Source organism: Rana temporaria, chromosome 3 (assembly GCF_905171775.1).
Source record: "Rana temporaria chromosome 3, aRanTem1.1, whole genome shotgun sequence".
Classification (NCBI taxonomy): Eukaryota; Metazoa; Chordata; class Amphibia; order Anura; family Ranidae; genus Rana; species Rana temporaria.
The window spans coordinates 412,009,214-412,022,051 of NC_053491.1; the positions used below are offsets into that span (position 1 = coordinate 412,009,214).

A 12,838-nucleotide genomic window follows, 5' to 3' on the forward strand; every position below is an offset into this window, starting at 1 on the left:
AATCAAAATCTCCTCCAGATACCGAAAGCCAACTACAAGTCCAAAGGAGAAAGGAGATTCGCGGTCCAAGGGCCTAGACTATGGAACGCTTTACCAACCAGCATTCGGTTGGAGGAGAACCACTTGGCGTTCAGGAGAAAGATCAAAACTCATCTCTTTTGATACCAAAGGAGACAGGAACAACAAGCGCCCAGAGGCGATTAAGTTCGCATGTGTTGCGCTATATAAGTTTTCATTCATACATTCATTCAGCGCAAACCCCCTTGTCCGGAGAGCTGCCGATCGGCTCTCCTCTACTTGCGTCTGTCATACGTGAGTGAGGAAGGGCCGTTGATCGTCTCTTCCTGTTTACATCGTGATCAGCCGTGATTGGACACGGCTGATCACATGGTAAAGAGCCTCCGCCGGACTGACACACCACACCACCGATCGCTGCGATGCGCGCCCGCACGGGGCGGCTGTTATCCTGCAAGACGTTAATAGACGTCCAATCAGGATAACACAACCATTACCCGGACGTCAATATGCTATTGACCAGGCGGGAAGTGATTAAAGAGGAATGCATGGTTCACCAGTCATGGGAGTGCAATACAGCGTGATCCTTCACACGTGTAGGCATGTGCAATTAGCCACTTGGCCACTAGGTGGCTCTGTTCCCATTATAGCCTGTATAAAAGAAAGTTATAGCAAGTGATAGCTTCTCTTTTAGCTAGAGCAGGGGTCTCCAAACTATGGTTCTCCAGTTGTTCAGGAACTACAGTTGCCATCATGCCTAGTCATGTCTGTGAATGTCAGAGTTTTACAATGCCTCATGGGACATGTAGTTCCCCAACAAGCTGGAGGGTCGTAATTTGTAGATTCCCGAGAGCCCTCCTGTATTGATGTCATGGGTGAGTCAGTGGCCATTTATAAGGCAGGTTGCTAGGAGTCTGAGGGCACAGGAGGTGCACACCCCACGGCTGTGAGGATGTAACCAGCACGTGTCGGCCCTGGAGAGGGCAGGAGACTAGGAGGAGTGGACCTGTACTCAAGAAAATCATTTTTTTTTCAGAAGCTGGTTTTATAGAATTAGAAGAGTATGCATGCTTATGCTTATCAAGAAGGAGTGAAGTACCGCTAGACATCCCTGATGCTGGCGAGGGACAAAAAATACGAATAGGGTAAAAAAATTAATACAAATCTAACCCCATTGATTATTTGCCCCAGAAGAATCAAGCTGGGAGGTCTAGAGAGGTCAGGAATGCAATCACTCATCACTGCCAACCAGAAAGTATATAGGCCATTGTGCGTCTGTGCTCATATCTGTATGTGAATTCTCATTGATTCCCTTTATTGCCCAAAAATGCCAAACCCTAGTGAAAAAAAATAAAAAATAAAAAAATAAAAGCTATGAATGTGCAAATATTTCTGATTTCATTTGTTAAACATTATAATGTCAGGGCCTGAAAAATGAATGGTTAATTTTTCACTATCATACAAGGTGAGGCACAGATTGGACAGATTAATGATTAACAAGAACCTCTGCCAACACTAGAATTCTACAGGTCTGGTATCTGCAGACATTTTATCCTCACATGAACTTTGGATCCTTAGTTCTAATTTAAATAGTTTGTATAGGGAACCATTGGGGGGGGGGGGGGGTGTCACTGCTTAACCCCCCCCCCCCCCCCTCCCCCTTATTGCCTCCTATTCTTTGCTTCCCTCCTTTCCCTCTATTATTCTTTCCACCATCACCTACAGAATTTTGTATTTCCGAATTTCATCTAATCCATTGAACTGTTCAGTGTTATCAGGTCCCCAAGCATGCATGAATACCTGTACTTGGCTTTTGGTGTTACGAGTTATTCCTAGAATACGGATATTCTATTTACTGGACAAATACCAGTAGTTATAAAGTAACCCAGCAGGAAATCTTGGCCACTTGCGTTTTTTTGTGCATACATACAGTGGCGTAGCGTAGGGGGTGCGAGGTGGGCCACCGCCCCGGGCACAAAATTTAGAGGGGCGCTGTCACGAGTGTGGAGAGGAGGGAGCGCCAACAGATGGGACATAGGAACATATACATGATGCCACCACTCCAGGCTTTACCAGTCATTATCAAGCACGCTCTCCACTTCCCTACAGCCACTGCTGTCTCACACAGTGGATCATGTGACCAGACTGGAGCTAGCTGAAAACAGGTAAGTCCATGGGTCGGGGGGGGGGGGGGGCAAATTACTTGCCTTGCCCCAGGTGCTGACAACCCACGCTACGCCACTGCATACATATACTTACTGATCTTATTCATTCTTTGTACTTTACAAAGTCCGAAATTAAATTAAAATAGCAACCAGAGTTCAGCTTGTAAATGATTTAAGAATTCCTATTGGTTGCCATGTACTTTTTTTTTACAGTTAGTTCCTATTAGGTAGATTCAGGTAGACTGGATTAAATTTAGGGCGGCGTAGCCTAGCCTGTTTAGGCTACCCTGCCGTAAATTAGCTAGGCTAGTAGTGATTTTCAATCTACTTACCTGCTAATCTACGGCGGCGTAGCCTCAAACGAGCAGGTGTAAGGGCACCTAATTCAAATTGGTTGGAGGGGGCGTGTTGTATGGCAATGTGGCTTGACCTCACGTTTGACGTTTTTTGCTACTGCACATGCGCCGGGCGCCTACATTTCCCAGTGCGCATTGCGGCTAAGGACGCCGTACGGGCCTATTGATTTTGACGTGGACGTAAACGACGCAACTCCCAATTCGCGGACGACTTGCGCAAATGACGTAAAAAATTCGAACCTCGCGGCGGGAACGGCGGCCATACTTTAACATTGTTATTCCACCTCATAGGTGGAATAACTTTAGGCCGCCTAAGGCCTTACGGAAACAACGTAATTCGACTGCGGCGGCCGCGCGTACGTTCGTGAATCGGCGTACAAGCTCATTTACATAATCTACGCCGGCCGCAATGGAAGCGCCATCTAGCGGCCATCAGCAACATTGCAATCTAAGATAGGACAGCGCAAGCCGTCCTATCTTAGATATGTTTAAGTGTATCTCTGTTAGAGAATACACTTAAACATAGGTCGGTGCAGATTCAGAGTTAGGTCGGCTTATCTGAAGATAAACCGGCCTAACTCTTTCTGAATCTACCTACATGTGATTTGTATTTGAAGGAGATGCCATGTGTAAGCAGAATGTAGATGACACTTTTGTGCAGCACAAAAAAAAAAAAGAGAAAAAGAAAAAAAAAAAAAAACTTTATGACTTGACTACCTTTTTCTTTCCTCGTATTCTGATTAACCCGGGTTAATCACCGCCAGGTTAAACCGCTAGGTACACCTTTGTAATACACATGTAGAAGCTGTTCAACCTGCTCATCCAGTCTTGAGATTTACACAGCCCTGCCAGACAGCAGAGCCAAGCTGGTTACATGACTTTTCTTTACTGCAGTTACATAATAGACCTAGACCACCTTCTTTTCTCTAAATCATAAAGGAGCAGCAAACTGATTAGGTCATTTCTTTGCCCTTTCTCGTCCTGTTAGCATGTTCCTTATTAACACAAAGTATGCTGCACCCCTAATTGCCCCGTACTACTACCCCTTCCTCATGATGTCCAAGCCCATCTGTCCAGGGATATCAAGATGCTCATGCCATGTCAAATTCAGGGATTTACATTAGTCCCATTTAATCTAAGTTTAAAGATTTTTCCTGAATACGTATAGAACTGTACTAAAGGGTATTTAAGGCAAAATTTCGGGAAGATATTAAACTGACTCTCCATCTATGGAGTTGCAAGAAAACATAAATGTGACAATAGAACCAAGGCTGGCTCAGCACTAAACAACCAAAAGCTTGAAGTCTGTTAATTCATGTATTTTATATTCATATCTCGTATTTCTGGTATACACAGCGTTAGCACCCTGCACTTACCTGGGAGTGATCTGGCCTCCGGCGGTAGAAGTTTTTCATATGTATTAAAAATTCCAGCATCAGAAATGATAACAGGAGCAAAAATATTCACTGGATCCATGCCTTTTCCTCTGACAGAGACACCTGCAATGAATGACAGCAATCATGACTTGTGATACTTCTACTGAATGTATCCAAACTTAAAACAACATTGTTTATAAATTGCAGCAAACCATTCTTTTGATGTGGTGGCTACATTAGTCTTCTTTTTACTTGATTTTTGCCAGTAATGCCTTAGTGCAGGGGTGTTAAACTCAATTTCTTCATGGGCCGCATCGGCATTATGATTACCCTCAAATGGGCCGGTTGTATCTGTAAGATTAGATGTCCAGCGTGTCCCCTCCCCTTACTTTAGATGTCAAGAGCCACCCCACCATCAGAAGTTGTGTCCCCCACTCTCCCAAACATCACAGTTCACCCTCCTTTCCTTTTGCTGCTGCTGGGAAGAAGCTGGATGCATTGCTTTAAAGCAGAAAGTACAGGGTCAGGAGGAGGACCAGAGGAGGGCTGGAGCTCTCCGGCAGCTGCAGGAGAGGTGTGAGGGCCACATGAAATGGCCTGGAGGGCCAGATTTGGCCCGCGGGCCTTGTGTGTGACACCTGTGCCCTAGGGTGACAACACTTGCACACTGTACTGCGTTTTTAGACGAGAAATGTTGTCACCCTAGAGCAGTGATTGCGACCCTTGGCATCCCAGATGTTGTGGAAAAAAGGGATATCACCGCTTTAGGCAGGTCAAATGAAAGTAAAAGCCTCTCCTCCAGAGTAGAAGCCCCAGGTGGCAATGCATGTAACAATGCAAATGGAAAGAAATTCTGGACAGCCGCACTCTCAAAAACGATTTTTGCCTTTATTCAAAAAATTGATTAAAAAATACATGCCACAGCAGATCAGAACGGACAGAAGTGCCGACGCATTTCACACTAGCAGTGCTTAGTCATAGCTAGTCATCAGCTATGACTATGCACTGTTTGTTAGTGTGAAACGCGTCAGATCTTCTGTCCATTCTGATCTGCTGTGGCATGTATTTTTGAATTAATTTTTTGAATAAAGGCAAAAACGTTTTGGGGAGTGCGGCTGTCCAGAATTTCTTCCCATTTGCATTGTTAAATGCATTGCCAGCACACAGCTCCTTTCTCTATCTGTAAAGTAGAGCGTGTCCTGACCCTCTGGCTCGCCGCCCCCCCCCCCCCCCCCCCAAGAGGCTTTCGCCACACCAGGGAGAAAGCCTTGCATTATTGTGTGGAGTTACAGACAGAAGAACAGGAAGTGAGGATTTCTCAGAAGAAATAAGGACATTTAAAAGCAAAATTGAAGGATGAGGTAAGTGAAGGAGGACTGCACTAAGGTAAAGGAAGCTATTTAGGGATTTTTTTTTTTTATCTTTACAACCCCTTTAAGGCTTACCTATAGGTAGTGTTTAGGAGAGATTTACTTTATATGCAGCAGGTGATGTCACCCGTGCTGTTCCTTCAGAGATCTGTGCTGTAAACGGCGGCTCCTGCGTGCATGCGCGGGAGTGACGTCATCACGGCTCCAGTCACTTACTTGGAGGAAGACTGGGTGAAGATGGAAGCGCCTTCAATGGCGACAGCATGCCGCTGGAGGGCTTCGATCCAAGGTAAGCTTCACATAATGTGCTAGTAGGTTACGCCTACTAGCACATTATGACATTGCCTCGCATGTTTACTACCGCCCAAGTAATTGTGAGTATTGGACAGTTTAGGCCTGACAGCTGAAAACCATGAGGCAAGTTTGGTTACCTGGCATCTGGTTACCTTGTGCCTGTGCACAACTTCTGGTATCGAGGTAAAGCCTCTTACACACAATCAGATTTTGACGGGAATTGTGTGAAGACAGGCTGTTGTCGGAAAATCTGACCGTTTGTACACTCCAGCGGACAATTGTTGTCGGATTTTCCACAGACAGATGTGGGATGGCATACTTTAAAATTGATCAGCACACCACTTTATGATTGCAGCTGTTATAATTTATTCATGTGTTGTTGTTGTTTTTCTTCTATTTGAATGTGCACCATACTAGCGTTTTAGTACCATTTTTAATATATGCTTTAAAATTGTCCGCCAACAAATGTGTGTTGTCATATTATCTGATCGTGTGTTCACAAGTCCATCGGACAAAACTCCAAAGTACAAACACACATGCTCGAAAGCAATGCTCACTATAACACAACATTAGCAGAAGTTGCCCAAAGGGTGGTCCTAAAGAGCTGAAAAAAAACATGTAGTTTCGTGTTTGATGGCCAACAATTCTTTGCCTTTTGTATGCAATACAAGTTCACGGCCAAAGCCCTTAGGACAAAAGTCCTACGCTTTGTCCGATGAAAATCCGATCGTGTGTACGAGGCTTAACTTTTACAAGACATACTATAATCTGGATACATAGGAACCATCACAGTTGTATTGGAGAAATAGGTTTTTGTTTTATTTTTGGCATACGTAGATTTTACACCGCAGTATCAGAGCACGCTGGGCGCTGCCAAGAGACTATAGGACAATGAAACTTCCACAGGCCTCGCCATAGAAAGCCCCGGGGCTGGCAGACGTGACATGATTAGATGTACATCAGCAACTCTGACATGTCAATTCATGAAAAGAAAGAACACGTTCATGCAGACATAATCACGCCTATTCAATAACACATTCTGTAATCCAGGTGAACCATTTAGAATTGATCTCACTCTCATCAAACTTAAAAAAAAAAAAAAAAAAAACGTGGCGATTGGCTGCTGCTGGTTACCGCACTGCTTTATGGAATAGGAATAAACAGACTTGATGTCTATAATCTTTTTTCAAATACTGCAAGAAAAAAACAGCATGATGTATAAGAATTACCACTGAAAAACGGTTTATAGTTTCACCTCCCTATCTAAAGCCGGCCATACTTGTACATGTATGGGCAGAATGATTGTACCAACGTCAATCCATCGATCAACATTCGATTACTGCTGGTGGCTATAGCAGCTAGCAGTAATCATTGTGTTCTGCTGGCCCGGGAAGCCCCTTCACCCCCCCCCCCCCCCCGGGCCAGCAAGTCTTCGTGTGGTGAACTGCATTACCAGCCTGTTCAAAGTTAATGGGCTGCAATGCTCCTCAAAGAAATACACTATATTACCAAAAGTATTGTGACACCTGCCTTTACAGGCACATGGACTTTAATGGCCTCCCAGTCTTATAGGTGGATTCAGAAAGACTTAGGCTGACGTATCAGTAGATACGCCAGCCTAAGTCTGAATGTGCGCCGGTGCTAATTTAAGCGTATTCTGGTAACCAGATACGCTTAAATTAGGCTCAGATACGAGCGGCGTAAGTGTCTTACACCGTCGTATCCTAAAGTGTAATTTTTAGGCTGACCGCTAGGTGGCGCTTCAATTGCGGTCGGCGTAGAATATGTAAATCACTAGATACGCCTATTCACGAACGTACGCCCGGCCGACACAGTACAGATACGCCGTTTACGTAACGCATTATCAGGCCTAAAGTTATTCCATCAAATAGCTGGAATAGTAATGTTAAGTATGGCCGTCGTTCCCGCGTCGAAATTTGAAAATTTTACGTCGTTTGCGTAAGTCGTCCGTGAATAGGGATTTACGTCATTTACGTCCACGTCAAAACCAATAGGACCGTGCGGCGTACTTAGCCGCAATGCACACTGGGATATGTACATGGACGGCGCATGCGCCGTTCCAAAAAAACAATCACGTCAGCTCAACCCAAATTAACATAAAACACGCCCCCTCAGCCTATTTTGAATTAGGCGCGCTTACGCCCGCCGCATTTACGCTATGCCGCCGTAACTTAGCAGGCAAGTACTTTATGAATCATGTACTTGCCTCGCTAATTTACAGCGGCGTAGTGTAAACACGATACACTACGCCGCTGCAAGGATAAGCCTGCCTACCTGAATCTAGCTATTAGTCTGTAGTGTTCAATATTGAATTAGCCCCCTTTTGCAGCTATAAAAGCTTTAACTCTTCCGGGAAGGCTGTCCACAAGGTTTAGGAATGTGTCTATGGGAATGTTTGATCATTCTTCCAAAAGCGCATTTGTGAGGTCAGGCACTGATGTGGATGAGAAGGCCTGGCTCTCAGACTACACTCTAATTCATCCCAAAGTTGTTCTATTGGCTTGAGGGCAGGACTCTGTGCAGGCCAGTCAAGTTCCTCCACCACAAACTCTCGCATTCATGTCTTAATGGACCTTGCTTTGTGCACTGGTCCAAATCATTTGGTGGAGGGGGATTATGGTATGGGGTTGGACTTGGCCCCTTAGTTCCAGTGAAGGGAAATCTTAAGGTGTCAGCATACCAAGACATATTGGACAATTTCATGCTCCCAACTTTGTGGGAACAGTTTGGGGATGGTCCCTTCCACTTCCAACATGACTGAGCGCCAGTGCACAAAGCAAGGTCCATAAAGACATGGATGAGCGAGTTTGGGGTGGCTGAACTTGACGGGCCTGCACAGAGTCCTGACCTCAACCTGATAGAACACTTTTGGATGAATTAGAGCGGAGACTGCGAGCCAGGCCTTCTTATCCACATCAGTGCCTGACCTCATGAATGCGCTTCTGGAGGAACGATCAAACATTCCCATAGACACACACATCATTTAACAAAGCATGTATGGCCACCATCATACATATACCCTCATCATGCTTACCACATGCTCTTCCGTCTCCATTGAGCAGGATCTTTTCCACTGTAGCTCTTGAGAGCACCGCGCCCCCAGCCTTTGCAATCGTTGGCGCGAGGTGGTACGTGATTTCACTGGCACCTCCGGTGGGGTACCAGGCTCCACGCATGTAGTGGTCAATCAATACAGAATGTAGAGCAAAGCTGGCTTTATCTGGGAAAACACCTGTCAAAGGGAAAAAAAAAGTCACTGCAGTTAAATTTATTAAAATGCTTTATCTAAAGAAGAAAAAGTCCCAATTACATTCATACATACATAAAAAAGATGAACTGAACTTCATCGAAACATTGACAATAAAATGCTGTCGTTTTGATCCATCTCCTCTGCAAGACCTGTTAGTGCCCCCATACTAAAAAATGTCCAGAGATTATCACATGGATTATTTTTAAGACAAAAGCCAAAACTTTTTGTAGGTTTCAGATGGAAGGGGGAAGTATTAGAACCTCCCATATATTTATGGTTGCCTGTGTCGCTGTTGGAGAGTCATCCGCCCAGATTCAGAGAGCAGGCGCACATTACGCCGCCGTAGAGTAACCAATGTACGCTATGCCAACGCAGCGCAGAGAGGCAAGCAATGCATTCAGCAAGCTATTGCTCCCAACGCTGCGCCAGTGTGGTGTGGGATTCGAAGGCGTATGTGGAAGTGGGCGTGACCCATGCAAATGAGGCGTGAACCCATGCAAATGATGGGCCGAGCGCCAGACATATACCTATCACGAACGGCGCATGCGCCATGACGTGGACGCATCCCCCTGCGCATGCTCACAACCACATCGGAACAACTGCCTAAAGTACGCCGGATCACTGCCTATGGCGTGAACGTAACCTACGCCCAGTCAGACACACGTCCAACGTAAAATACGCCGGCTTGTGTTCCCTGGTGCAGACCTTTGCATGTCTGCTGCTGGGTTGCACCTCCTTTATGGGGAATAACTTTACGCCAGACGTACAACGTACGCGCACCTCGCGTCGGGCGCACGCAGGTTCGTGAATCGCCGTATTTCACTCATTTGCATGTTTGAATGGCTAATCAATGGGAGCGGCACCATGCTCCCAGCCTAAATGTACGCCCACCCTACGCCGGCATAAGCAAGATACGTCGGCGGGGTGTAGCCTGGTTTTAGGCGCATATCTGTTTGTGGGTCTGGCGCAGAGATACGACGGCGCACATTTGCACTTACGTCGGTGTAACTTGTTATACGTCAGCATAAGTGCTTTGTGAATCTGGGCCATCCTTTTCAGTTAGTCCCAGCGAGTGTTGTCACTGGGACAGAAAGTGATGGGAAATCCAACATTACCACTGTTCGCAAAATAAGACTTGAAGGGAAATCTACATGATCCAGTGACAACTGTATAAGATCGAATCTTCCCTAATTTTGGAGAGATTTTCTCTCACTTTGTTGTATTTGTGGACAGGAAGTGAAGAGAAATCTCCTCAAAGGGTCACAGACAGCTACCCCCCCCCAAATTTCAAGTAAAAAGCCGCGTATACACAACCATTTTTAATAAAATTTAATAAAATTTGACGTGATTCTTGTCAAGCCTGCCTTGCATATACACAATCATGAAAAAAAAATGCTGGAGCAAAGCGTGGTGACGTACAACACGTACGACGGCACTATAAAGGGGAAGTTCCATTTGGATGGCTCCACCCTTTGGGGCGGCTTTTGCTGATTTCGTGTTAGTAAAAGTTTGGTGAGAGATGATTCGCGCTTTTCAGTCTTCGTGCTTTTCAGTCTGTTACAGCGTGACGAATGTGCCATCTCCATTACAAACGCTAGTTTTACCAGAATGAGCGCTCCCGTCTCATAACTTGCTTCTGAGAATGCGTGTTTTTTTCACGTTGTTAAAGCCTACACACACGACGTGAAAGAGACAGAAAATATTCAGCCAAACAGCAGTTGCATCCTTTCAGATGCAAACCCGGTTTGGGTATTCAGGCGGCAATAGGCGCAGCTAGAGAATTGACCATCGTGCTGTATAGTGTGGACAGAGAAATCAGGCTGAAGGAAAACGATCTAAGTTTATGACCAGCGCTATTTTGTATTAGCAGAGATGAACAGCAAATCGGATAAACAATATGACAGGTTGGACGATGTGCTGCTCAGATGAAGGCCTCCTAAAGACAGAAGATTTGCCATCATTCATGTCAGGCCTATTTGACCTTGGAAGTAATGTGTTAATCAGATCTATCCACTCATCCCACCTCAGGCAAATATCTAGATTCACCCTGGTGGATAATCAGTGTGACAAGATGAGAACTACACCTATCCTCACCTGCCAGGATGCAGCCTATCACTGATCAGTGCAGCGCTCACCACCAGCCGCACCTTAATACCAATTCAGCTTCTAACTTCAAACTCAAACAGCCTATGGTCAAATGCGCGCGTTACATCTTACACCTTACGAAGGGAAACTCCAAAGCACCAAACGTGATCCAGTCAGGGTCGGGTCATCATCAGGATGAAAAATAAAAAGTATACACCCATAAAAAAACTTTTGTTTAAAAAAATAACAAGTACAATTTGCAAAGGGACTCACACTAAGCAAATCCTTGGGCAATAGGTTTAAAAAAACTTGCATACACTTATGTCACGTACACATGACGTTTTTAAGGGTCTAGAAAAAACAAAGGGACAGATCCACAGTGAGAGTACGCCGGCGTATCTACTGATACGCCGGCGTACTTTCAAATTTCCCGCGTCGTATCTTTAGTTTGGATCCTCAAACCAAGATATGACGGCATCTGGGTTTGATCCGACAGGCGTACGGCTTCGTACGCCTTCGGATCGTAGATGCAATACTCCGCTGGGTGGAGTTTGCGTCGTTTTCCGCGTCGGGTATGCAAATTAGCTTTTTCCAACGATCCACGAACGTACGCACGGCCGTCGCATTCTCTTACGTCGTCTCTAGTCGGCTTTTTCCGGCGTATAGTTAAACCTGGTATTTTGCGGCGTATAGATAGACTTGCCATGTTAAGTATGGCCGTCATTCCCACGTCGAAATTTGAAATTATTTTTTTTGGCGTAAGTTTTTGCGTTAAAAAATGACATTGTGCTTACTCCATTACGAACGCTAGTTTTACCAGAACGAGCGCTCCCGTCTCATAACTTGCTTCTGAGCATGCGTGTTATTTTCACGTCGTTAAAGCCCACACGACCATTTTTTTACAACCTTAAAAACGACAACGTTCAATTGTATTCCATATTCTTTATACAATGTCTTCATTTATTTGTCAAATTGTTATCTGAATGTAACGATACTTAATTGCTTACTTGTTTTGTTACTTATTTTGAAAAACCAATAAATATTTCGAACCTAAAAATGACAACGTTATAAACGTCGTGAAAAAATAGAGCATGTTCGAAATTTTTAATGCCCATTTTTTTAGATCGTGAAAAATGCTCTGAAGCCCACACCCGATAGTTTTTAATGACATTAAAAAAAAAAATACTTAATTTTTTAGAACCCGAAAAACGGTCGTGTGGACGCGGCATTAGATTTTCTGCAGATTTCTGTCTTCATATTTACCAAAACCATATAATATGAGATCAAACCTTAAAAGTTTCAATTTGTAGGCAAAAATCTGCAGAAAATCTAATAGTGATACAGTATGGGGTCTTATTAATTACCACAGCCGTTTGATCCTAGGGAAATCCTGAAAACATCACCTGTTGGGGGTATTTGAGGACTCGCATTGAGAAACATTTCTCTAAACCCCTAGACAAAAACAAGCAGTTAACCCATGCAGTGTGGCCACAGCTCCAACGCATGAGAACAAAATTGTCTGGAGTTCCGCTTTAACCGGTTCCTTACCGAGTCATTGTAAAATGACGTCGGCAGGAACCTTCCCTCCCTCCGGGTGGACGTCATATGACATCCTGGGTTTCCTGGCCGTCTAGGGGGCACCCACGATCACAGCAGGATCATGGATATGTGTGTGTAAACACACAGATCCACGTCCGGTCAGAGGAGAGGAGACCGATGTGTGTTCCCAGTACAGAGGAACACAGATCGGTCCCCTCCCCCTACAGTTAGAATCACTCCCTAGGGAACATATTAACCCCTTTATCGTCCACTAGTGTTAACCCCTTCCTTGCCAGTCACATTTACACAGTAATCAGTGCAGTTGTATAGCACTAATCGCTGTATAAATGTGAATGGTCCCAAAAAT

At 44.8% G+C, this 12,838-nt stretch overlaps 1 protein-coding gene across 1 annotated transcript in view; it reads right to left on the minus strand.

The window, feature by feature from the left end:
• Nucleotides 1-12,838, minus strand: part of RETSAT (retinol saturase) — a 55,996-nt gene that overhangs the window by 26,379 nt on the left and 16,779 nt on the right. The window contains exons 5-6 of the mRNA XM_040346066.1: nt 8,632-8,829; nt 3,913-4,035 (exon numbers count right to left, since the gene is read on the minus strand). Coding sequence (XP_040202000.1) covers nt 3,913-4,035; nt 8,632-8,829 — 321 coding nt within the window. The remainder of the gene's footprint in view (nt 1-3,912; nt 4,036-8,631; nt 8,830-12,838) is intronic.